At 43.6% G+C, this 23,058-nt stretch overlaps 1 protein-coding gene across 10 annotated transcripts in view; it reads right to left on the bottom strand.

The window, feature by feature from the left end:
* The window catches only part of GPAM (glycerol-3-phosphate acyltransferase, mitochondrial), a 40,461-nt gene extending 25,131 nt beyond the window's left edge, over positions 1 to 15,330 (bottom strand). Inside the window, exons 1-8 of one of the 10 annotated variants that reach the window (XM_073354373.2) lie at positions 15,119 to 15,325; positions 13,767 to 13,975; positions 11,982 to 12,110; positions 9,923 to 10,045; positions 6,711 to 6,784; positions 3,631 to 3,744; positions 2,126 to 2,269; positions 1,402 to 1,498 (exon numbers count right to left, since the gene is read on the bottom strand). In XM_073354373.2, the coding sequence (XP_073210474.1) occupies positions 1,402 to 1,498; positions 2,126 to 2,269; positions 3,631 to 3,744; positions 6,711 to 6,784; positions 9,923 to 10,045; positions 11,982 to 12,107 (678 nt within the window). In that variant the 5' untranslated portion in view covers positions 12,108 to 12,110; positions 13,767 to 13,975; positions 15,119 to 15,325. The other 9 variants (XM_073354378.2, XM_073354370.2, XM_073354374.2 and 6 more) reach the window with 9 other exon arrangements.
* Between the last annotated feature and the right edge of the window lie 7,728 nt (positions 15,331 to 23,058).

The following is a 23,058-nucleotide window of genomic DNA, read 5'->3' as shown; positions in this document are numbered from 1 at the left end:
GAGGATCTTGGAAAAGAAAAAAAACTTGGCACTAAAATACAAATGGTATAAACTGGCTAACACTAAATAACTATTTCCTAAACTAAAAACTAGGTATGAACGGCACTGCAGCGCTCCGTCTCAGGCCGGGGACAGCTGAGAAGGAACTGAGGAGTTTGGATTGTGCACGCGACACTTGAACAGACAACGGCGCACGAGGCAGGCAACGTGCATGCACAACCCATACGGGCCCTGCGGTAAAACTCTCCGAGCAAAGACGCACCTACATCTGGAGTGGAGCACTCACAGGGACACATCTCGAAGAAGAATTTTGTCTTCTAAATTTTCTTTACCGAGTAACACCTTAGATTAGTAGAACTGACAGAATTTCAGTTTACACTTCTCCACTTATTTGCTTTAGCAGCGAGAACAGACTAGGCAATTGCACTACCAGTGTTTGTGCTGTAGGCACTGCAGGGAGCAGTAGAATGACATTAGCAGGTTTTTCAGACTTACAGTATCAATGCAAGATGACGACAATTATTTGAGATGTGCCAAAATTTTCCACTGTAAACAGGTTGTTGACTTGTTTTGTAAAAAAGTAACTTAACTTTATCAGCAGCAATGTTCCCAGGCATTGTACTCCAAAATGCTAACATGGTAACTGATTACATAAGGAAAAAACCTGCCATTTTATTCTCACTGCATACTATCTATCTAAGCAATATTGCACAATGTCTCCAAATACTCCCAGTAAAGTTCCTTAGAAATCAATGGTGCCTCTCTCTCTCATTTCAGTGCAATTATTTATTCCTTGATAGTGTATGGGTCATATAGCACCTTTCTGTTGTAAATTCTGCATAAAAGGCGTAGAAAATTCAGCATATTGATATTGTGAAATGGGAGGGGTAAGGACTGGTAGAACTTGAAAGGATGCTTATAATAAATTTAAATAAATAAGCAAGCAGTAGGTGAGGCACTTTGCAGACAAGTATGAAGACCAAGTCTAAATATATGTATAAGTAGTTAGAAAAAGTTTAGTAATTTATTAGCCTGCAGCTGTATCAGCATTGGGGGGGGGGACAGAGAACATTCTACAGTGGGTCACATCAGACATTACACTCAAAAATGATCCTGAAACTTGAGATAAAACCAGAACTTGGCTTGGTCTTTTAGGGTGCTGTGAACACACAGCTGAAAGAGCACAGTATCTCTAGTACCTAGGATTATCTAATAAAGACAGGACTGCTGAATGGTATGTTCACAGAACTGGATAGCACAGGATCTGAACTGGGGCCTGATTCTGATCTCATTTAGACTGGTATAACTTCACTGACTTCAATGGAGTCACTCCTGATTTACACCAGTGAAAGTAACATCAGAAGTTTCCCCATGTTTTAAGAGTTTATGTAATTTTCTTACCTTGGTGGCTGCTTTGACCATCTCCAATTGGCCTTTGTGGATCTGAATGTTCCAAAAGAAGCTGTTAAATAATTTCAGTAACACCCAACCAGTCAACCTAAGGGTGAAAAATGTTAAACCCAAGAGAATTTTAAGTTTAATTCAAAGTGGCCTTCCTGTTGTATTGCTTTTATAACCAATATGGTCACATAGAGATGTAGAGTTTGCAACATCAACTGGTCAGTGGAGTTGTTGGGGGCATAATCAGGGAGAATTCCTTCCTAACATCTCTCGTGATCAGCTTGCACACTGAAGCATGAAATTTGATTCCTATCTTAAGAGTCACAACTAAAGAAAAATATTGTTAAATGGACTATTGATCGTAAGTTACTGCAGCAAGATGCTTAAGCTGATTTAGGCAATAACAATAGAGGGTACCCTGGGGCTGACAGCAAAGACCTTAATTCAGGGGAGGAAAGTGTATTTATTTAAATTTTATCATACTATTTGTAAGTTGGAAAGCCCACAGATTCTTTGTGTTCCAATATGAGAGTATGATTACACTTCATTTTTTAAGGCTAAAACCTATAATCCTCATGTTTTGGGGTAGCATTAGGGTTAGCTATAAAATAGGAATTTTTAGGCAGGAAGTGACTGTTGTGCTCATGTACAAGGGCAAAGACTGGAGATCCTTCCCCTGATGCTAGGCAAGCATAAAAATAGTTCACCAAACTATGGTTATTACCTGATCAAAGCAGGTGAGATGTTTGCTACCATTTCTTGGAGAATTCTTCTAGCTTTTTTCTTCACTTTGCTGATGGCCTTGAGGTCTGTCCAAGTACCTGCAGCACTTAATACAGAAGCCTCCTCTACAATGGCCTTCTGCACTCTGATTTTAAAAATAAAACACAAGACAGTTCTGTAACAAATGAGTTAAGCTATAGACTGTTTCTAGAAGGAATGAACTAGGGCAGTTCTATGGTATAATTATTGCAGTAAGTTGGAAGATGAAAGAAATGCACATCAACATGCTTTGCATTTCATTTGCCATAAACTGAAATTCAATGGTCATCTAAGTTTCAATTAAATACTTGTAAAATGAAATGGACCAATCCATGGGTAAACTGGTATCAGCTGGTCAATGATTTGCAGAAACATATTGAAAGTTATAAATACAGTACAGAGGCAAAAATATCATTCACTGGCTATCAAAGTTAACCCTTGACAGAGTATGGCAAGTGCTGGCCTTTAATAAGTTTCTCCATTCTAAGAACACATCTATAGAATATAAAATTTTAAAAGCAAGGGTCTGAGAGCTCTCAGATCAATGGCTGATGTTCAAAGCATTCCTTAAATTTGTGCAAGTATTCCTGGATATTATGAAAGTCGGCTCAGAAACTGAGTGAATTAGGAATCCAACTATAAGCACTAGCTCAAAAAGTTACTACAGAATGAGAGCATAGACTATAGATCCATCGCTTAGAAGGAGTAGGGCCTATGATGGTTGCCCCTGGCTAGGGCACTTCCAGCAGCACGGGGGAGATCAGACCCATCTCCACTCCGGGAACCTTCTGCGGCTGCAGGAAGCGCCATGGTTGCTGCCTTCAGAGTCCAGCTCTGAAGGCAGCACAGAAGTGAGGGTTGCAATCCCATGAGTCTTCTACAACAGGTTTGTGACCACACACACACACACACACACAAATATCCCCTTTTGGGTTGCACCCCCACCATTATAACACCATGAAATTTCAGATTTAAACATCTGAAAACGTAAAATGACACTGACCATAATGGACCGTGAATTTGGTAGGGCCGTAGCTATATAGATCTACTATGAACTTGGTAACAAAAGCTGCAAAGGGCTCCATAGTAGTTTATTATACTTAGGACTTTTCCACATGGGACGTTAACGTGAACCTATAGCACACCTGCTTGCCATGCACTAATGTCCCATGTTAACAAGCCCTTAATATTAAGTTTATTGTATCTGTAGCAGCAGTCTCTCCAAAGATACGGAGGCTGATGTGTAAAAACCCCACCCACCCATAACTATTCTATACAAAAGTTATGTGGCTTAAATTTGAGGGATGAGCTGTCACAGACACTGTACCTTCTATTATTCTAAATATTCTAGCTTTCAGAATTTGCTGTGTTGTCATTCTGTAACAATCTTTGATTAAATGTAATATTATGCATGAAATCGGAAACAGACACAAAAAAAACAATGTTGGCTTATTTAGCACATCTTACCTGCTGCAGTTTAACACATTTTCTGTCACATTGTTGGCAAACATACTCTTATGCACATCTCGTTCTTGCACAAAAAGAACATAACAGAGCCGTCTTGCCAGCCACCCTCTGTACCTACATCATAAGAAAGATAATCATCAAAATGTGTCCCAAAAATGTGTCCCATTCTCAGCTTTTAAAAGAATAATTTTATTGTCAAACATTCACATACATCCAATAAAAGGTTACAAAAGTAGGTAAAATTCTTTGAACAGCTACCTCATAGCTTCTGTATTTTTTACTATATCAGAAAATTAACAGTGTTACAGACAGAATAGATATATATCACAAGATACGTGGGAAGAAACCCAAACTGAAGCAACAAACTTATGGGAGGCTGGTGTCATAACATTTTCGCTCAATCATAAAAAAATTGCCACAAAAGAACATATCTGCGGTATTTTCCTTGGTTACATCTCAGAACTTACATACATTTCGGCTGTCTGTCAGGTCAGAATACACAATTCACCCAGTGCCAAGTTTTAAGCAAATCAGTGACCTTGCTGTGAGCAGCATAAATCCAGCTAACATTCGTCAACATTTTTATAAAAAGATCGAGGCTGACATTTTTCAAAGCTGCCTGAGTCACGTGTCAATCCTCAACCTAAAGACAGGGGTTCCTGCCACCTCCTCCTATAATTATTAACAAGATATTTTGTTTTGTTTTAATGCACATATATGCCTGTTTGCATTGTAACAATTCTAGGAATTTGCAAACAGTTATTTTGGAGATAAAAGCCTTGCTAAACTGTGGACAAGGAAGAAAAGAAAATAGGTTAAAGGTTTTTTTAATATTTTAAAGCACTTTTTCTCAGTTGTTTGGCAACTGCATTTTCATTGCTTTTCCTTTCTAAAAAAAAGATTCTTTGAGAGGTTTTTATAAAAAAATTCGTATTAGGCTTGACAAAATGGTCAACCGACCACATATTTCACTATGGTCAAATATTCACCCAAGAATGCCCTGATCAGCAGCCTACATTTCTGATTGCATCATGGAGCCATTCTTTAATTTTTTAGAACTTCATTTCATTGAGTTATTTTCACTCCGAAAAATGTGAAACAAGTAACTTTTTTTTTTTTAAAAATTAGGCATAGAGTGAGCGTGCGTGTATATATATTATATATATAAATAAAATGCTATGCCTACTGTAGACCATAAAGTCTTACTCTTTTGTCTTACTATTCTAATAAATTAGCACTTTAAAATATTTGACCATATTTGACAATATTCAACCAGTCAATTGACAAATTATTTTTGGACCAGTCATATGCCCAATCCGAATTGATTTTAAGGGAAAAGTTGAGAAGGGACGTTTGTTGCTATCAAACAGCTTGGTTATTGTGAGTAAGTCATCAGATCAGCACAGAAATATCACAAAAGCCTGTCAAATATTAGCACATTCACTATGAGGTTTAGAAATAAATAATCATGCAAATCTCTACTCTCTAAATGGCTGTCAGACAGAGAAAATTGCATACTGTATACATAGTGAGAAACTGTATATTATGTAAATTAGGTATCTGCAACCAATCAGAGCACAAGGATTTACTGCGGGAAAAAACTGTAGTTAGGAATCAATAACTGTCTAGCACCCTTCGAATCAGACTGGCTGAGAATTCCATTTCAGAACAATACTAAATTCAAGGGAAATGCTACACTGTCAAAAGGAAGAGGGGCTGAAACAAAATGATAAATAAATAAGTTGTTACTGGATGGTATTCATTCAAGAGTTCCAAAGGAACTTAAAGTGGTAGGCTAAACTACAAACAAAATATGCATTCATTAAAATCCGTGAATATAGTCACTGTTCACTAGCAGTTAGAAAAATCACTTCAATTTTGAAAATGAGCAAATGAAAGTTACTGAGAGATTAAATATGGAACTTCAAAAAATCATTTACACGTTCACTACAACTGCACTGTGAGTTAAGCACATTTTGTGGTTTAAGAAAAAATGGTTCGATGAATCAACTGGTTTTACATTCCTATTTTACAAAACCATGAGCTATCAAGACCGTTCAAGGATTTGACCTATTTTTTTTATTTTATTTTAAACAGCATTTCAAAAGGTTTTCAGTATTCTAGACCACTGATGACACACACAAAAAATAATCAATTAAATCAATAGACAGTAATCTCCAGTATTAACCTCCAGGCCTTCCCTCTCTCTCAAGTACAACACAACACTGTCTTTCTTTCACTCAGACATTTTGGCTCGTTTCCTCCAGTCTATTAGCCTGTCTCTGTTTGTTCTGAATCTACAATGAATACTACAGAATCTTACGTTAATTATGGTATCAGGAGAATCAACTTTGCATGCAGGCAGAACACAGAAACATTTTCATTTACTTCAAAATGAAAGTATCATTACCCCAGGACAAAACTATAAAAACAGAACAAAAATGCATTATCCAGTTAAATACCTTAAACACACATATCAAAGAGCTGTACTTTGCTATCATGGAAGGACAGGCTCAACCTATAACTGCTATTATCCTATGTATACCAACAGTGGCCAAAGTGTAGGCTGTGGGCCAAATTGACAAATTCAGCAATGCAGCCTTCAGTCACACAGTCAACCCAAGGATGCAGAGGCCACTTTCATCTTTAATCTATTGCTGCTTTCATCTTTAATACAGGGATACTTGCTTACCCATTCAAATCAATATCTGTGGGACATGCACATTGTGACTCACACCCCAATGCATTAAAGTCAATGGCGATTGAAATCTGCTTTACTTTACGCAGACTACGTGCCATCTTCACACTCCTTATATGCAGTCAATGTAAGTAGACAACCTTGGGACTGCTCTGAAATATACAAGCAGTTTGCACACACTGTCTGTAGTTAGCAGCGTGCCAAGACAGACTATAGGTTTTATTGCCGCTGTAAATTCAGCACAGATTCAAGCGTACCAAGAAAGCACTCTGGCCCTCATTAGGTTGTTAAATCTTTCTTGGTGGTTTCTCTGCCAAGAGATCCAGTAAGTTAGAAAGACAAAGAAAATGTCATTAATTATGCTGGAAATAGTTTAACTTACCTTGTGTGCGTTTCATTGATATAGATGACATTGCGTAGGCCCAAAGAAGGGATACTAGCATTGAAAAGTTTATCCTACCAAAACAAAATGAGAGAAAAGAAATAATTGGAAGACTTTTTCCTTATAAAATAATGGTCGTTTCTTCACATTAACAATAATGTAAATTCTTTTTCCTCTTCAAATATGAAGATAAAGAAACAGAGGCAGAAGTGTTATGTGACTTGTTGATGAGTACAAAATAAACCAGTACCAGAGCTGGGATTTAAACTCAGGAGGCCCTATCTCCCAGACCTTTACTCAGGCCACATTTAGCACCCATTCAGTTCATCCATGATACTTTACTGCACCTAGAAAACTCAACAGTGCCTCCCACTTGGAAGTGGATGAAGATCAGGATACGTAATGAGCGGGGGTATAAGTAAATGCACGTTCCTATACAGAAGGGAAATAACCCTCACTTTTTTAGCATGGGTAACACTGCCAGCCAGTGAAAACCACAGAAAAACAAAATAAAGGTTAGTTTAATCCAAACTTGTCTAACCAGTCTAATCACTTAAATGGGAAAGCAATGGGTGTTATAGAATACCAGAAGATAGATGCAGGTCATGAGCTGTTCAAAAACAGTCAGAGTTTAGGCCCAGGGTCCATCTACAAAGCCAGAATATTGTATTATGAGCAAACTACATAAACCAGCACTTGTGCAAAGACAAATAATGAAGTGATGCTTCAGACTGGAACTTGAGGTCAGATTCACACCTGGTGTAAGCAGGAGATACACCATATAAACCTTACCCCAGTCAAACCCTCTGGCTCAAGCACAGCATCTGCATGAGAAGGTTTATAGTTAGTACTGTAGCCCATTTTGACAGTCACGAACTGAAGGTGATCCTCTCTCAAATCTAGACATTTGCTGTAACAAGTACAAAACCTGCATTCCTGTGATTTGCTATGTAAAAATAAATACGTGTATATGAATCATTCAGGTCCTGGGAAGTGAGAACTCAATCAAGAAGAGATTCACAGCACACTCAAGTCACTTATCACCTCCCACCCTAAACAGAAGATGCCAATAAAGCAAATCATCACACAGATAACAAGTTGCCTTTTGTTGTTGTATTGCCAACCCAGACAAACAATTTATGAGTTCAGAGAAAGATTCATGAACGTAGCTGACACAGGGATGGGAAAGAACTCAATGAGGAACACCACCAGGGAAGGGAGTGTTATTATATTTGGGTGGCAATGTTGCTTTTTGGATAGAGCACTGGACTGGGACTCAGGATACCTGGGTTCTCTTTCCAGCTATGCCAATGGCCTGTTGGAGAAGTCATTTCACCTCTCTATGCCACGTCATTTCACCTCTCTGTGCTCATCTATAAAATGGGGATAATGATACTGACCTCCTTTGTAAAGCACAAGAGCTACTGATGAAAATGCTATAAAAGATAATATAAAAATATCTATTTATTTCCCTTCTAGAACATTAAGCAACAAGTGTATTGTACAATTATGCTCTGAGGTTAACAAAAGGGTGTCTGATACCACAGCCACCTTTCAATGCATTGCTACAATACAATTTGCAAAGGACATAAAACACTCTGCTGCAGGTATTCCCCTCAAATCATATGTAGCATGAAAAGCCAACCTCAAAAAAAAAAAAAAATCACTGGATTTGTGTCAACAGATCTAGTATTTACCCCTTCCTTTTCAAATTTAACTTTAAACTGAGATTCTCATCAGAAAAGGGACTATAAAAACAGCACTGAGGTGTTCCATATGTATTCCATCACATTAGATATGACTAAGGAGATCATGGCTATGTAACCCCCCGGCAGAGTCCTTGAATTTTGCCCTCATTTACACCTAAGCAACCGCAGTAGTTTTAGTGGGGCAGCACAGGTATAACTAAGGGCATAATTCAAAGAAAATGGGATTAAGTGGCCCTAAAAATGGATCATCAACAACAAGTTTGATGCTTGAGCTAGAAAAGAAATCAGTTCACTCTCAGAACTAAACTGGCTCCAAAGACTAAACAAAATCCAAAAATATTTTTGATATGGCAAGTTACAAAAGCATTGCAAAAGCATATGAGGCACAAAACCCTTACGTGTACACAAGAGGTGGAATCAATTTATCTAGGTCCTTATATTGTTCCCCATATCCTACCAAGGATAGTTCTCTACAATGCATTTGGGGTTTTATCCCCTGTATCCATTTGTCGTTATTGACCATTCCTACTCTGGTGGCAGGAGTTAACAGAAGCAAAAGTGTTCTTTTGTCACTGAACTCAACAAATACTTACTATAGCCAAACACAAGTTACTGGCCTCACTACAGGGGTAACTGGGTAAAATTTAGGGACCTGTAACACAGAGGAGGTCAGAGTAGAATCAGATAATCTAATGGTCCTTTCTGGCCTTAAACTCTGAATCTATGAAATATAATTGAATAAAAGAGAGTACATATCTGACAAGTAAAAATGTGCCATTTCACACAATCACACCTTCAAAGGAAGCTCATTCACCATAGTTTAAAAGTTTGGCAAAACACTTTTTAAAGTCATCTTGCAGATCATCTGTTACTTGAGCATCTTGATACTGCTCCAAGGGACAAAACATCACAAAAACTACTACATCTGGCACTTGTTGTTGCCAGGCTCAGCAGACAAGCCAAGAATTGTCTGGGTCTGAAAACTCAATTGTCTTCTCAAACCTACTTGTGGTTCCTTCAAGTCAGTGGTGAAACATATTGGAGAATACGAGAAGCTTTCAAGACCAATGGTCAGACTGTAGTTATTCTATGGATTCAGAGTGAACGTTAAGATTTCATTTTTGGAGATTAATACCTTTCATGAGCATTAAATTTACATCAGTAACATGTATTTTAAATAATCTTGCACAGCAAATGAGTTTTTCACAAAATTCAAACACTAGTTCTCAAACAGAATTTAGTGCAGGGAATTCTGCTCTGGAAGACAGACAGACAAGACATCACAAAAGGTCTTTTCCATCTCCAAATTTTATGACAATGTTTTAGGAAAGGTAATCTTAACTACCAAGCAAACAAAAGAGAAGTAACAATCAACCTCCCTGTATAGATTAACAACACTGTGATCTTAATTCTGAAAGTGAGGAAACTACTGAAACTCCAATACACTGTAATCACATTTCAACTTCTTATTGTCAAACATAATCCAGTTCATAATCTTCTTACCCGGCTTTGGGGAGTACACATGTAGCAACAGCGTCCCACAAATGGCCTTTTTCTGCTCAGTAGTGTCTCTTTCCATTTTAAAGTCGCAGATCGGAAGACAGTAGGCCTCGAATTGCACTCTCCCTAGCACAAAAATGACAATTATCCACTACTGAGAATTTAAAGACTTTAGGAATACTACCAGGCCCAACTTATTTTTTTAAACTTAAGGCCAATAGAAATGTTTCCGTAATTTTTTTTTCTAAAATTCCAACTGATACCAAAAAAACCCCTACATTCTGCTGCACTATTTACATCCCTAACACTGCATTATTGTACTGATGCCTGCAAAGCTGAAAATGAAATTGACATAAGCTAACTAGAAACAGATGAGAAATTAACCAGTATATTTTCATTTTCAGAAATGAGAGAAGAGTAAAAAGTTAACAAAGTATAGTGAACAGTAAATCAGATGTCATTTTAATAATTCAGAGTCGTTCATAATGTAATCAAGGAAATCTGATTTTTAATTCATTGCCGGACAATGTCATTTTAAAATTGTAAGATGACTGAACGTATAAGAACTTCACCAATTTTACAGTCCTTATAGGTTATGTTTCAACAGCCATATGAAAAGTAATAAGCAAAAATAACTACTGTACGAAAGCCTAATTCCTCAGGCTGATTTTTAAAGATTCCCAAGTACAGGGAATCAGTAACAAGAAAGCTGGAGTTTTCTTTTATTTGATTAATTAGAAAAACAAACCATGCCATTCTTAACTACAGTAGCATGCATAATTAAACATGCATAATTCCCACTGAAATCAATGGGAATATTACTTGCCTGTGGATGCTGGTTCAGGACCATTGTACTCAATGGAATTACAAAGTCATCTGTTATAATATTGATATAAAGAGCAACCATATAACCAAAAGAGAGAAAACAAAATAAGCCCATATATGTTAAAAATGACACATGAAAGGGAAGCAAAGCAGATTGCAGCCAGTACCTTCAATGCAGCATACCTGTTAGAAATCCTAAACGTGAGTTATCATATACTCAACTAGAAAACCACATCATTCAGAAACAACCAGAAAGTCAAAAGCAAGGCAAAAATTCATATTAAAAATTGAAATGTTCAACAGGTAATAGCCTGAATTGGCTAATGTTCCTACCCTAAAGAGTTTTTTTCAGAAACGAAATAAGCACCAAAATGCTGTCCCTTCACCAGCCCCATCTATTACCAATACCACCACCAAACGGTCACCATCCAAGCTCAAAACCTTTATGTCAAAACCCTCACATTTAGGCCCTTGCTAAAACCTGCTACTACTTTCTCTACAAAATCTCTTCCTTCCCATCTCGTGCATGCCATTATCCCCACTCTCAATCTTTTCTCATTTACTGTAGCCTGTTCCCTCCTATCTCCTCCACCTCTAGTTGGATCCAAAACACACAGCTGCCAAAATCAACATCCTTTCTCTCAACTCTGACCATGTTTCCAACTCTTCTTTCGTATCAAGTTCCAAGTTCAAACTTCTCATCTTTTGAGCACTGCACAATTCCACCCTGCCTGCAGTGCTACATCATCTCCTCCTACACCCATGCTGCTCCTTATGCTCCTCCCAACCTACTCTGTTCACTGCCCACTTTGTATATTCCAAATCCTGAATCCTTTTCCACAACAGCCTGCACAACTACAAAAGCCTCCCCATTAATGCCCACCAAGCTCCCTCCAGCACTTCTAAGAAACCATTTCAAGAGCTATATAAAACTATTAATAAATATACCATGAGGCTCTAAGGATGTTAACACCATTTCTTTCTATGCCTGACAAAATGAAGGCATTCTACTGCCTAGCAATACCGGTCTCTGCCACAGCATTATACTCTTGGTTCATCACCAATTTCTAAGCCAAGTACTGGAAGAAATTGTGTAATGTACATAGGAGATAACATTCTTATCCTCACTCCTCATGAAAAGAAAAAGAAAAAAAGAAAAGAAAAAAGAAAATTCTATCTTATACTTTAAGGAAAAATAAAGCAAATCTTAAGGACTTACATCCATATTTTTACTTACCCATTCTTCACTGGAGTGCTTACATCTAGTGACAGCATATTCTGCTGAAGAGGCCAAATAGGAAACATCTATTGTTCCAAGGGACAAAGCAGCCTCATCCATGACACAGGACAAATTTAAGACCATAGGCTAAAAGGCAAAATGCATATTTTTGTGAAGGGTAATTTACAATTCTAAATAATTCATCATAAATTGGTTTCCTGTATCAATGCATATCCTGCAAAGTTCCAGATTGACTCTCTCAGGTTTTGGTACAAGCTGCCGTACCAACACAGTAAATGGACAAAATAGCATACTCAGTATGTCTAGATGAAGAGACCTATTAACACCTTGCCCATACTGCCTTGTACTGACCCAAAGGATACCTTTGCTCAAGAAGTTACTCACACTCCTCTTATACTATACAACATTCCTCTTTTATAAATTGTCTCCTGGGAACATCTTTTTTCTATAAAGTCTTTCAGAAATGTTTTCTCCTTGCACCACCAGCCAGTGTATTGCATGTGTCTGAGCTAGACTAAGTGTTGAAACTAGATTTAAAACTCCTTGGGGCAAGGTTCATGCTATATGTGCATGTATAATTCCAAACTCATTACTGGCACGCAATAAAAAAATATTAAAAATCCAACACAAGCCCACATTGCATGTGGAGAAGCCTGCATTAAGATAATCCTTTTTAAATAAAATATTTCATCATCAAATAAATTTAGTTCATAACACTCAATGAAAGATTAATAAGCCAATAAGTCAAAAGCATTAAGAGAGTGTTACAATGAGCATTTGCACAACTCGGACATTCTGAAATCAAGTAGTAGTATTCACTACAAATTATGAGATATATTTCATAAAATATCAATTTATATTCAATACGTATACAGTATTAAGAGAGGATGCTAATTCTTTCATTTATTACCACAGAGAAATATTTCAAAGCCCAGATCATGCAAATACCTGTAGGAGTACTCTCCACTGAACTCAGTGGGCATATTCTGGTATATAAATGTTTGCAGAGACTAAAATCACTAACCCAAAATTTTACTTCATTTAATCCCAGGCAATCAACCAGCCTCAGCACAGGGAAATGAACTAGATGAAGTCTGGTGGTCCCTTTAAACCCTACATTTCTATGATTCTAAACAACAGTCAACCCTGGATCCATCCTGCAAGCACTCCATGCACAAAATTCTCAACTTAAATTAAAATTTTAAATTCTGGCATTTTACAGGATTAGGCCCTTTGGCTTAACTTTACACATTGTGAGTACAAAACGGTACACGTAAATAGATCTTTGCAGGTTCAGGACCTTTATTTGCTTTACTGGGTCTTAAACACACTAATACTCTAAGTAACCCATAAATACAAATACGATGCTCATACATATTCAGAAAGATATGTCCCCTAATTCACTTCTCGGTCACCTTGGTCACATTTGTGTTTATACACAATCACTTGAAGACAAACACTAGAAATAAAAAGCTATTGAAGCAATGGCAATTTCATACATAAATCTATAGAGAAAAAAAATTCTTCCAGCACCTAAACCCCATTAAACAGCTTATGCTCTAAACCAGCTACAATAAATATGTCAATCTAAAGTGAATCAGCATGGAGTAAAAATACAAAAGATCTGCTAAAAATAAAACTACAAACACTGAGCACAAATATGTGGTGTAGAATGTCCCTGAGCAATAGAGGGGCATATTGCCAAGCGGACTGCGCTGAGGCAATGCTGGAGGAGGAGCAGACCATAATGGCAATGAAACTGCACTGTCCTCTGAAGCTCACGTGGAACTGAGGAACGGATATGACAAAATCAGCAAGGTGCAATAAAGGTTTGTGGCTCCATTGGTCTGGAAGGGAGTGAGCATAAAGGTGCGTGAGAAGGCAAAGAAAAACCAATCTTAATAGGGCTCCCAGCCTCTAATTCCAATCTTCCAATTCAGAGTACAGCCTGAATCTCTGCAGCTCAGTGAATGCTTCATCCTATTCCAGGCCTACAGAAAAGACAGAAGTGACCCATAACCAACCCCCCCACAAACACATACTATCTTCCCCTGCACCCTCCATGCCTTCCCACTATACCCCCATGCCTCTACCCCCTGCACACATCCCCCACACCCACTAGATACACTATCCCCCGTACCCCACCCACGCTATTCCCTTGCGCCATACCGCCCCCACCCACGCTAGTCCCTTGCGCCACACCGCCCCCACCCACGCTAGTCCCTTGCGCCACACCGCCCCCACCCACCTCTGCAACCCCCCCACACACTATTCCCCTGTGCCACAAGGCCCCCACCCACCTCTGCAACCCCCCCACACACTATTCCCCTGTGCCACACTGCCCCCACCCATCTCTGCAACCCCCCCACACACTATTCCCCTGTGCCACACCGCCCCCACCCATCTCTGCAACCCCCCCACACTATTCCCCTGTGCCACACCGCCCCCACCCACCTCTGCAACCCCCCCCACACTATTCCCCTGTGCCACACCGCCCCCACCCACCTCTGCAACCCCCCCCACACTATTCCCCTGTGCCACACCGCCCCCACCCACCTCTGCAACCCCCCCACACACTATTCCCCTGTGCCACACCGCCCCCACCCACCTCTGCAACCCCCCCACACACTATTCCCCTGTGCCACACTGCCCCCACCCACCTCTGCAACCCCCCCACACACTATTCCCCTGTGCCACACTGCCCCCACCCACCTCTGCAACCCCCCCACACACTATTCCCCTGTGCCACACCGCCCCCACCCATCTCTGCCCTGCCCCACCCACGCTAGTCCCTTGCACCACACCACCCCCACCCTCCTCTGCACCGCCCCCACCCACACTATTCCCTTGTGCCACACGACCCCCACCCTCCTCTGCAACCCCCCACCCACACTATTCCCCTGTGCCACACGACCCCTACCTACCTCTGCAACGCCCCCCCCCCAACACACACTATCCCTCTGCACCCTCCCCCCACCTCCGCCCGCCATCTGCCCTGGGACCCCCACACTAGTACCGCCCCACCCACCCGTGCGCCATCCCCAACACTGTACCCGCTTCGCCCTCGGCCCCCACGTTATTACCGCGTGCCGCCTCCCGCTCCTTCCTGCCAGTTAGGAAACCCTCCTACTCACCCTGCACCGGGAAGCCCGCCCCAGACGCGTCTCTCCGCCCCTGCGGCTCCCCGCACCCCGACTACTCACGGGTCCCGCGCACGCTCCCGGCGGCGGCCGCGCCAGAGACTCTGTCAGAGCCTGGCTCAAGGACTCGCGGCGGCGCGGGCCTGACGCGAATCCTGCGCGCCCGTCTCCATGGTGCGGAGCGCACGCCGCCCCTCCTGCTGTGCAACCGCCACCCCATCCCCCTCCGCCTCCGCCGAAAGCACCCCCAGCCCTCCACACGCACACTCAGAGTGACACCCCATTCTAACCCCGCCCCCCACCACCTCCACTCCCCCCGAGCACCAAGCCCCCCCACAGTGACGCCCCATTCTAACCCCGCCCCCCGACCACCAAGCCCCCCCACAGTGACGCCCCATTCTAACCCCGCCCCCGACCACCAAGCCCCCCCACAGTGACACCCCATTCTAACCCCGCCCCCGACCACCAAGCCCCCCCACAGTGACACCCCATTCTAACCCCGCCCCCGACCACCAAGCCCCCCCACAGTGACGCCCCATTCTAACCCCGCCCCCGACCACCAAGCCCCCCCACAGTGACGCCCCATTCTAACCCCGCCCCCGACCACCAAGCCCCCCCACAGTGACGCCCCATTCTAACCCCGCCCCCCACCACCTCCACTCCCCCCCGAGCACCAAGCCCCCCCACAGTGACACCCCATTCTAACCCCGCCCCCCACCACCTCCACTCCCCCCGAGCACCAAGCCCCCCCACAGTGACGCCCCATTCTAACCCCGCCCCCGACCACCAAGCCCCCCCACAGTGACACCGCATTCTAACCCCGCCCCCGACCACCAAGCCCCCCCACAGTGACGCCCCATTCTAACCCCGCCCCCGACCACCAAGCCCCCCCACAGTGACACCGCATTCTAACCCCGCCCCCGACCACCAAGCCCCCCCACAGTGACGCCCCATTCTAACCCCGCCCCCGACCACCAAGCCCCCCCACAGTGACACCCCATTCTAACCCCGCCCCCACCACCTCCACTCCCCCCCGAGCACCAAGCCCCCCCCACAGTGACGCCCCATTCTAACCCCGCCCCCCGACCACCAAGCCCCCCCACAGTGACACCCCATTCTAACCCCGCCCCCCACCACCTCCACTCCCCCCCGAGCACCAAGCCCCCCCCACAGTGACGCCCCATTCTAACCCCGCCCCCCGACCACCAAGCCCCCCCACAGTGACACCCCATTCTAACCCCGCCCCCCACCACCTCCACTCCCCCCCGAGCACCAAGCCCCCCCACAGTGACGCCCCATTCTAACCCCGCCCCCGACCACCAAGCCCCCCCACAGTGACACCGCATTCTAACCCCGCCCCCCACCACCTCCACTCCCCCCCGAGCACCAAGCCCCCCCACAGTGATGCCCCATTCTAACCCCGTTCCCGACCACCAAGCCCCCCCACAGTGACGCCCCATTCTAACCCCGCCCCCCACCACCTCCACTCCCCCCCGAGCACCAAGCCCCCCCACAGTGACACCCCATTCTAACCCCGCCCCCCGACCACCAAGCCCCCCCACAGTGACACCCCATTCTAACCCCGCCCCCGACCACCAAGCCCCCCCAGTGACACCCCATTCTAACCCCGCCCCCGACCACCAAGCCCCCCCACAGTGACTCCCCATTCTAACCCCGCCCCCCAGCACCTTCACCCCCCCGCCGAGCACCAAGCCCCCCCACAGTGACGCCCCATTCTAACCCCGCCCCCGACCACCAAGCCCCCCCACAGTGACGCCCCATTCTAACCCCGCCCCCCGACCACCAAGCCCCCCCACAGTGACGCCCCATTCTAACCCCGCCCCCGACCACCAAGCCCCCCCACAGTGACGCCCCATTCTAACCCCGCCCCCCACCACCAAGCCCCCCCACGGTGACGCCCCGTTCTAACCCCGGCCCCCGACCACCAAGCCCCCCCACGGTGACGCCCCGTTCTAACCCCGCCCCCGACCACCAAGCCCCCCCACGGTGACGCCCCGTTCTAACCCCTCCCCCCGACCACCAAGCCCCCCCACGGTGACGCCCCGTTCTAACCCCTCCCCCCGACCACCAAGCCCCCCCACGGTGACGCCCCGTTCTAACCCCTCCCCCCGACCACCAAGCCCCCCCACGGTGACGCCCCGTTCTAACCCCTCCCCCCGACCACCAAGCCCCCCCACGGTGACGCCCCGTTCTAACCCCGCCCCCGACCACCAAGCCCCCCCACGGTGACGCCCCGTTCTAACCCCGCCCCCGACCACCAAGCCCCCCCACGGTGACGCCCCGTTCTAACCCCGCCCCCCAGCACCTTCACCCCCCCACCGAGCACCAAGCCCCCCCACAGTGATGCCCCATTCTAACCCTGCCCCCCAGCACCTTCACCCTCCCAGCACCAAGCCCCCGCCCAACAACTTCCACCCTCCAGCCCCGCACTGACCCCTACCTGTCACTGCACTTCCAACCCCACCCCAAACACTAGCACCTCCAACCTCCCCACCCCAACACCTTAAACCCCCCAGCTCCACACTCACCCCGCCTGTCACTGCACTTCCACCACCCTATACACACCTCAGCTCCTCCAATCCTCTAGTCCCGCATTGACCCATCACTGCACCTCCAATCTCACACACACACACAACAGCAGCTCCAACACCCCATTCCAACACTAATACACCCACACCCACACACCCCTGTAGCCCCTTCAAAGCATCTCCATCCAACTATACCAACTCCCCCCCCGCAAAAAAACCACCTCCAATCCTGCACCGTATCAGCAAGCAATCCCCCCACACAACAGTATATCCAGCCCTCCTAGAAACATAGAATCATAGAATATTAGGGTTGGAAGAGACCTCAGGAGGTCATCTAGTCCAACCCCCTGCTCAAAGCAGGACCAATCCCAACTAAATCATCTCAGCCAAGGCTTTGTCAAGCCGGGCCTTAAAAACCCCTAAGGATGGAGATTCCACCACCTCCCTGGTAACCCATTCCAGTGCTTCACCACCCTCCGAGGAAATAATGTTTCCTGATATCCAACCTAGACTTCCCCCACTGCAACTTGAGACCATTACTCCTCGTTCTGTCATCTGCTATCACGGAGAACAGCCTAGCTCCATCCCCTTTGGAACCACCTTTCAGGTAGTTGAAGGCTGCTATCAAATCCCCCCTCACTCTTCCCTTCTGCAGACTAAATAACCCCAGTTCCCTCAGCATCATCTTGTAAATCTTGTGCCCCAGGCCCCTAATCATTTTCGTTGCCCTCCACTGGACTCTCTCCAATTTGTCCACATCTCTTCTGTAGTGGGGGACCAAAACTGGACACAATACTCCGGGTGTGGCCTCACCAGTGCCGAATAGAGGGGAATAATCATTTCTCTCGATCTGCTGGCAATGCTCTTACTAATACAGCCCAATATGCCGTTAGCCTTCTTGGCAACAAGAGCACACTGCTGACTCATATCTAGCTTCTCGTCCACTGTAATCTCCAGGTCTTTTTCTGCAGAACTGCTGCTTAGCCAGTTGGTCCCCAGCCTGTAGCGGTGCATGAGATTCTTCCTTCCTAAGTGCAGGACTCTGCACTTGTCCTTGTCGAACCTCATAAGATTTCTTTTGGCCCAGTCCTCCAGACTCTAGGTCACTCTGGACCCTATCCCTACCCTCCAGTGTATTTATCTCTCCCCTCAGCTTAGTGTCATCTGCGAACTTGCTGAGGGTGCAATTCATCCCATCATCCAGATCATTAATAAAGAAGTTGAACAAAACCAGCCCCAGGACCAACCCCTGGGGCACTCCGCTTGATACCGGATGCCAACGAGACATCGAGCCGTTGATTACTACCCGTTGAGCCCGACAATCTAGCCAGCTTTCTATCCCCCTTATAGTCCATTCATCCAATCCACACTACTTTAACTTGCTGCTACCCCAGCATTAACTCCCATATTTTATCATAACACCTTCTCACATACACCATAGTATCTCCAGTCCCGGCAGCTGCTCACCACCTCATCATTCAGGCTGCTTAACACCAATTTCCTCCTGCATACTGAGTATCGACTCCCCACCTACTTCTCACCCTATCCACCATCCTGTTATTCAAGCTGCTCAGCACTAACCCTCCATCCTCCTAATCACAATCCAGCACCAACCCCAACCTCCATCATCTCTACTACCTTAAAGCAACCACCACAAACTCCATACCCAGCACCAACCCCCTTCCTCAGCATCCCAATGCCCAGCACTAACCTCTCCTGCTCAGCACTAAAACCCACAGGCTCCCACCTTGTCTATTTAGTTTGTAAGATCTTTGTGGCAGGCACTGCCTCTTACTCTGTGTGTGCCTACCACAATAGGGTCCTAATCTCATTTGTGACCTCTAGGTGACTCTGTAATAAGAATAAATAATAATAATTAACAGTAATACTAATTATAATATTGCTGGCTCCAAAATGGTCAGCTGTTTCTTCATTGTGCTCCACAGTATATGTAAAATAACACTCCTAATTTACAGTAAGTACAAGTTTTTTGTGTGTCCTTTCCAAATAATGTAGCTTCTCCCACCCCACTTCAATTCCCCCTTTCTTAGAAATCATAGGATCATAGGACTGGAAGGGACCTCGAGAGATCATCTAGTCCAGTCCCCTGCACTCATGGCAGGACTAAGTATTAGACCATACCTGGCAGGTGTTTGTCTAACCTGGTATTAAAAACTTCTAATGATGGAGATTCCACAACCTCCCTAGGCAATTTATTCCAATGCTTAACCACCCTGACAGTTAGGAAGTTTTTCCTAATATCCAAACTAAACCTCCCTTGCTGCAATTTAAACCCCTTGCTTCTTGTCCTATCCTCAGAGGTTAAGAAGAACATTTTTTCTCTCTCCTCCTTGTAACAACCTTCTGTGTACTTGAAAACTGTTATCATGACCCCACAGTCTTCTCTTTTCCAGACTAAATCCATATCTGATTCGTCAATAGGTGATTTCCAAAAGGAAATAGAAGTTTAATGGCAGTCAAGAAATAAATAGTTTATGTTTATTAGTAGTAGTTTTACAGTAATGGTTTGAGGTCTAACCAAGATCAGGGCCAGCTCCATCATGCTTGGTTTTGTTACAAATATATAGCAAGAGACAATTTATAGCCCAATTTTCACAGATGTTGAGCACTCAGAGCTCCCACTGATTTGCTTAACACTTCTGAAAATAAGGCCATTCATGACACACCAGCTATAGTAGACAATTATTGATGAGGTAACAAATTAAAAATAATCATTTAGTGTGTTCACTATTTTAGAGAAAAATGCATTGCGAATGGTCATATTTTTAATAGAATGGCATAACTGCTTACTGATGCATTTATATATTTGTGGAACCATGAGAAATCTGGCATCACCTGGATGGGTGATATCACCCATGTGCTAATTTTAATCATAATTTTTTACTTGAGGCAGTGATATAGTTGTTTAATCCCTAAAGCAAATATTGCTGAAACATTGGCTGGTTTATGGAAATTTCGCTTCCAAGTCAGAATTGCATGGAAAAGGTATGTGGTATGATGTTTATATTTGTGTATAATGACTTAATAGTCCCGAAAGCTAGATTTATACTGAAAATGGAACAATCACATGAAATTCAAGACAAATGGCAGCAAGGAGAAAGAACTCAGGTGAATGTTTATTGAGGTTGCTAGGCACAAATAGACCCTGTGCCGGTAATTCTTCCTGGATTTGTAGGTCCTGGATTAGAGAGACAGCCTCTTTTTGTCCTACTCTGAGCTAAGTATCCATGGATGGGATTGCTACTACATTACCATCTGAAGGTCAGAGTCTCCACTGCCTTGCACTGTGAAAAATGGGTATAAAGTGCTACCAAATCAGAACAACAGTGTTTTTTGCCCACTTTGCACAGGTTTAAAAAACTACACGGTGCAAGAGAACCAGACCCTGGTTGTTTCTGCTAGCTTCCAAAAATGGTCCTAAATTTCTGTCAGATTTACTTTAGCAAAAATATCCACGGATAATACCAGCACCTGCATACTTGAATAGCCTTGCTCTCCAACAGCTGGAAGCCTGCTGGAGAATATCAGTGTTGTGTTACAGTTTATATCTAATGGAGAATCTCCTTTAGCTCAGGTGACAAAGATGCTACTTTTGGATCCAAGTTTCCCTTAATTTAAGGCTCAGCAAGCAGAGGGTTTTTTTCATTCTGTCGCAATGTTGTATATGCAGAAGACTGAAGCAAAAGAAAACCTGTTTTTCAAGTTGCAAACACATAATATGAAGACATAATCTGGCAAAACTTGTTACATTAAAAATTGTCTGTGTCCATAAAAACATGGGATCTCAGCCAAGGAAAGTCTGTAGGAGGACATGTTTATGACCTTGAAGAGATCAAAATAATATTATGGAGAGTGGAAGTTCCCCAGCCCTAATTAGGATACTCATGTTTCCCATAGTGAATTAGCATATTGAATTTTTTTTCCCCATCTACCCCTACAGCCAGTTCTTCCATTATCAAACTGCCAATATTTTCAAGAGTGACTAGTGATTTGGGGTGTCTCTGTTTTTGGGTGACCCACTTGAGACACTCTGAAGGAGCCTAATTTTCAGGAAGTGCTGAGCACTCACTCTATAAAGCTCAGGTTCCTAGAAGATATTTCAAAAGTTGGGCATCCAAAAATCAGGGCACCCAAAATCATTAGTCACTTTGCAAATGCAGGCCCATAAGACTACTTGAACTTGGCTGTATACTAACTTTTCGATGGGAGGATTTCAGCAAAAATGGGGCAATGGATTGAACTTGCTTTCACTTATAACCACTTAAGTCAAAATTCGGTGATGAATCCTGATCACGTGTCACCTGAGGTACGTTGTGCATACGCTAAGAAGAATGAAACTACTATGGACTTACATTTATATAACTAACAGAATCTAGCCCAAGTGGCCCTCTTAATTATGAGAAACTCTGGTTTTGATTTTGATTACTACATAGACAAGTTAATGTCCTCCAGGTTACCCTTATATGACTACATCCTCCTTGACTTCTGTGGAATGGCACAGGCCATATGGTAAGTGAGAGAAGAATTTCCCCTTTGATTCTGTGGGCCATATTCAGAGGTGAGTTTTAGTGAATCTAAAGGAGTTTATGATTCTGTAATGTGCAGCATCTCTCTGCCCACCCAAAATGTATTCCACTACTTTAAACTCCCTTAATCTCTCCTAGATTCAGACTATGCTAACTAATCCTTTAGATTAACATACACACATGCATTTACCAATTTACACATCACCTTTGAATTTGGACCAGTAAGGCTAATTCCAAGGGTGTCTAAATTGTAATTTATATACTGAGACGCCAGATGAGAGGGCGTAGCAGGAAGAGCAACATATCTGGGAGGACTTTAAGAATGCAGATTATGAAATAAGATCACCCCACTTTCCTGCTGCACATCTTTCTACCAACCCTTTGACATGTAAATTACACCAGCGTAGATTCCCTTGGACTCCTCTCACTATCTGGCTTCTTATAAGGACCAGGTGATGTTCATACCTAAATCCTTATTTTAATGATAAACACAGATAGAAGTTTGCTCTTCCTAGTGGTGACCAGATACTGCAGGAGAAATACAACAGGAGAATTAAATTCTGTTACACCAATGCCAGAAATCAATCATCACTTTTAATTAGTGGTGAGAGTCTGTTACAACCTGTCTTAAATGACAATGCTGTAATTAAAACTGCTTTTATTTAATGCTAGTATTTGCAGTAACCAGGGAAGAATACAAATAAAGGTTTCAGAGGTAGTACTGCATTAGTCAAAAATAGCTTGACTGAAATGATACCTATACAGGTATTGTAAAGGGGAAAAAAGAGAGAGATTGAGATTCTGGCAAAATAATCCAGAATTATAAAAGGCTGACGTA

The sequence above is a fragment of the Lepidochelys kempii genome, chromosome 7 (assembly GCF_965140285.1).
Source record: "Lepidochelys kempii isolate rLepKem1 chromosome 7, rLepKem1.hap1, whole genome shotgun sequence".
NCBI lineage: Eukaryota > Metazoa > Chordata > Testudines > Cheloniidae > Lepidochelys > Lepidochelys kempii.
Note: the sequence above shows the minus strand (reverse complement) of the source record. Positions and strands in the feature narration are given on the sequence as shown.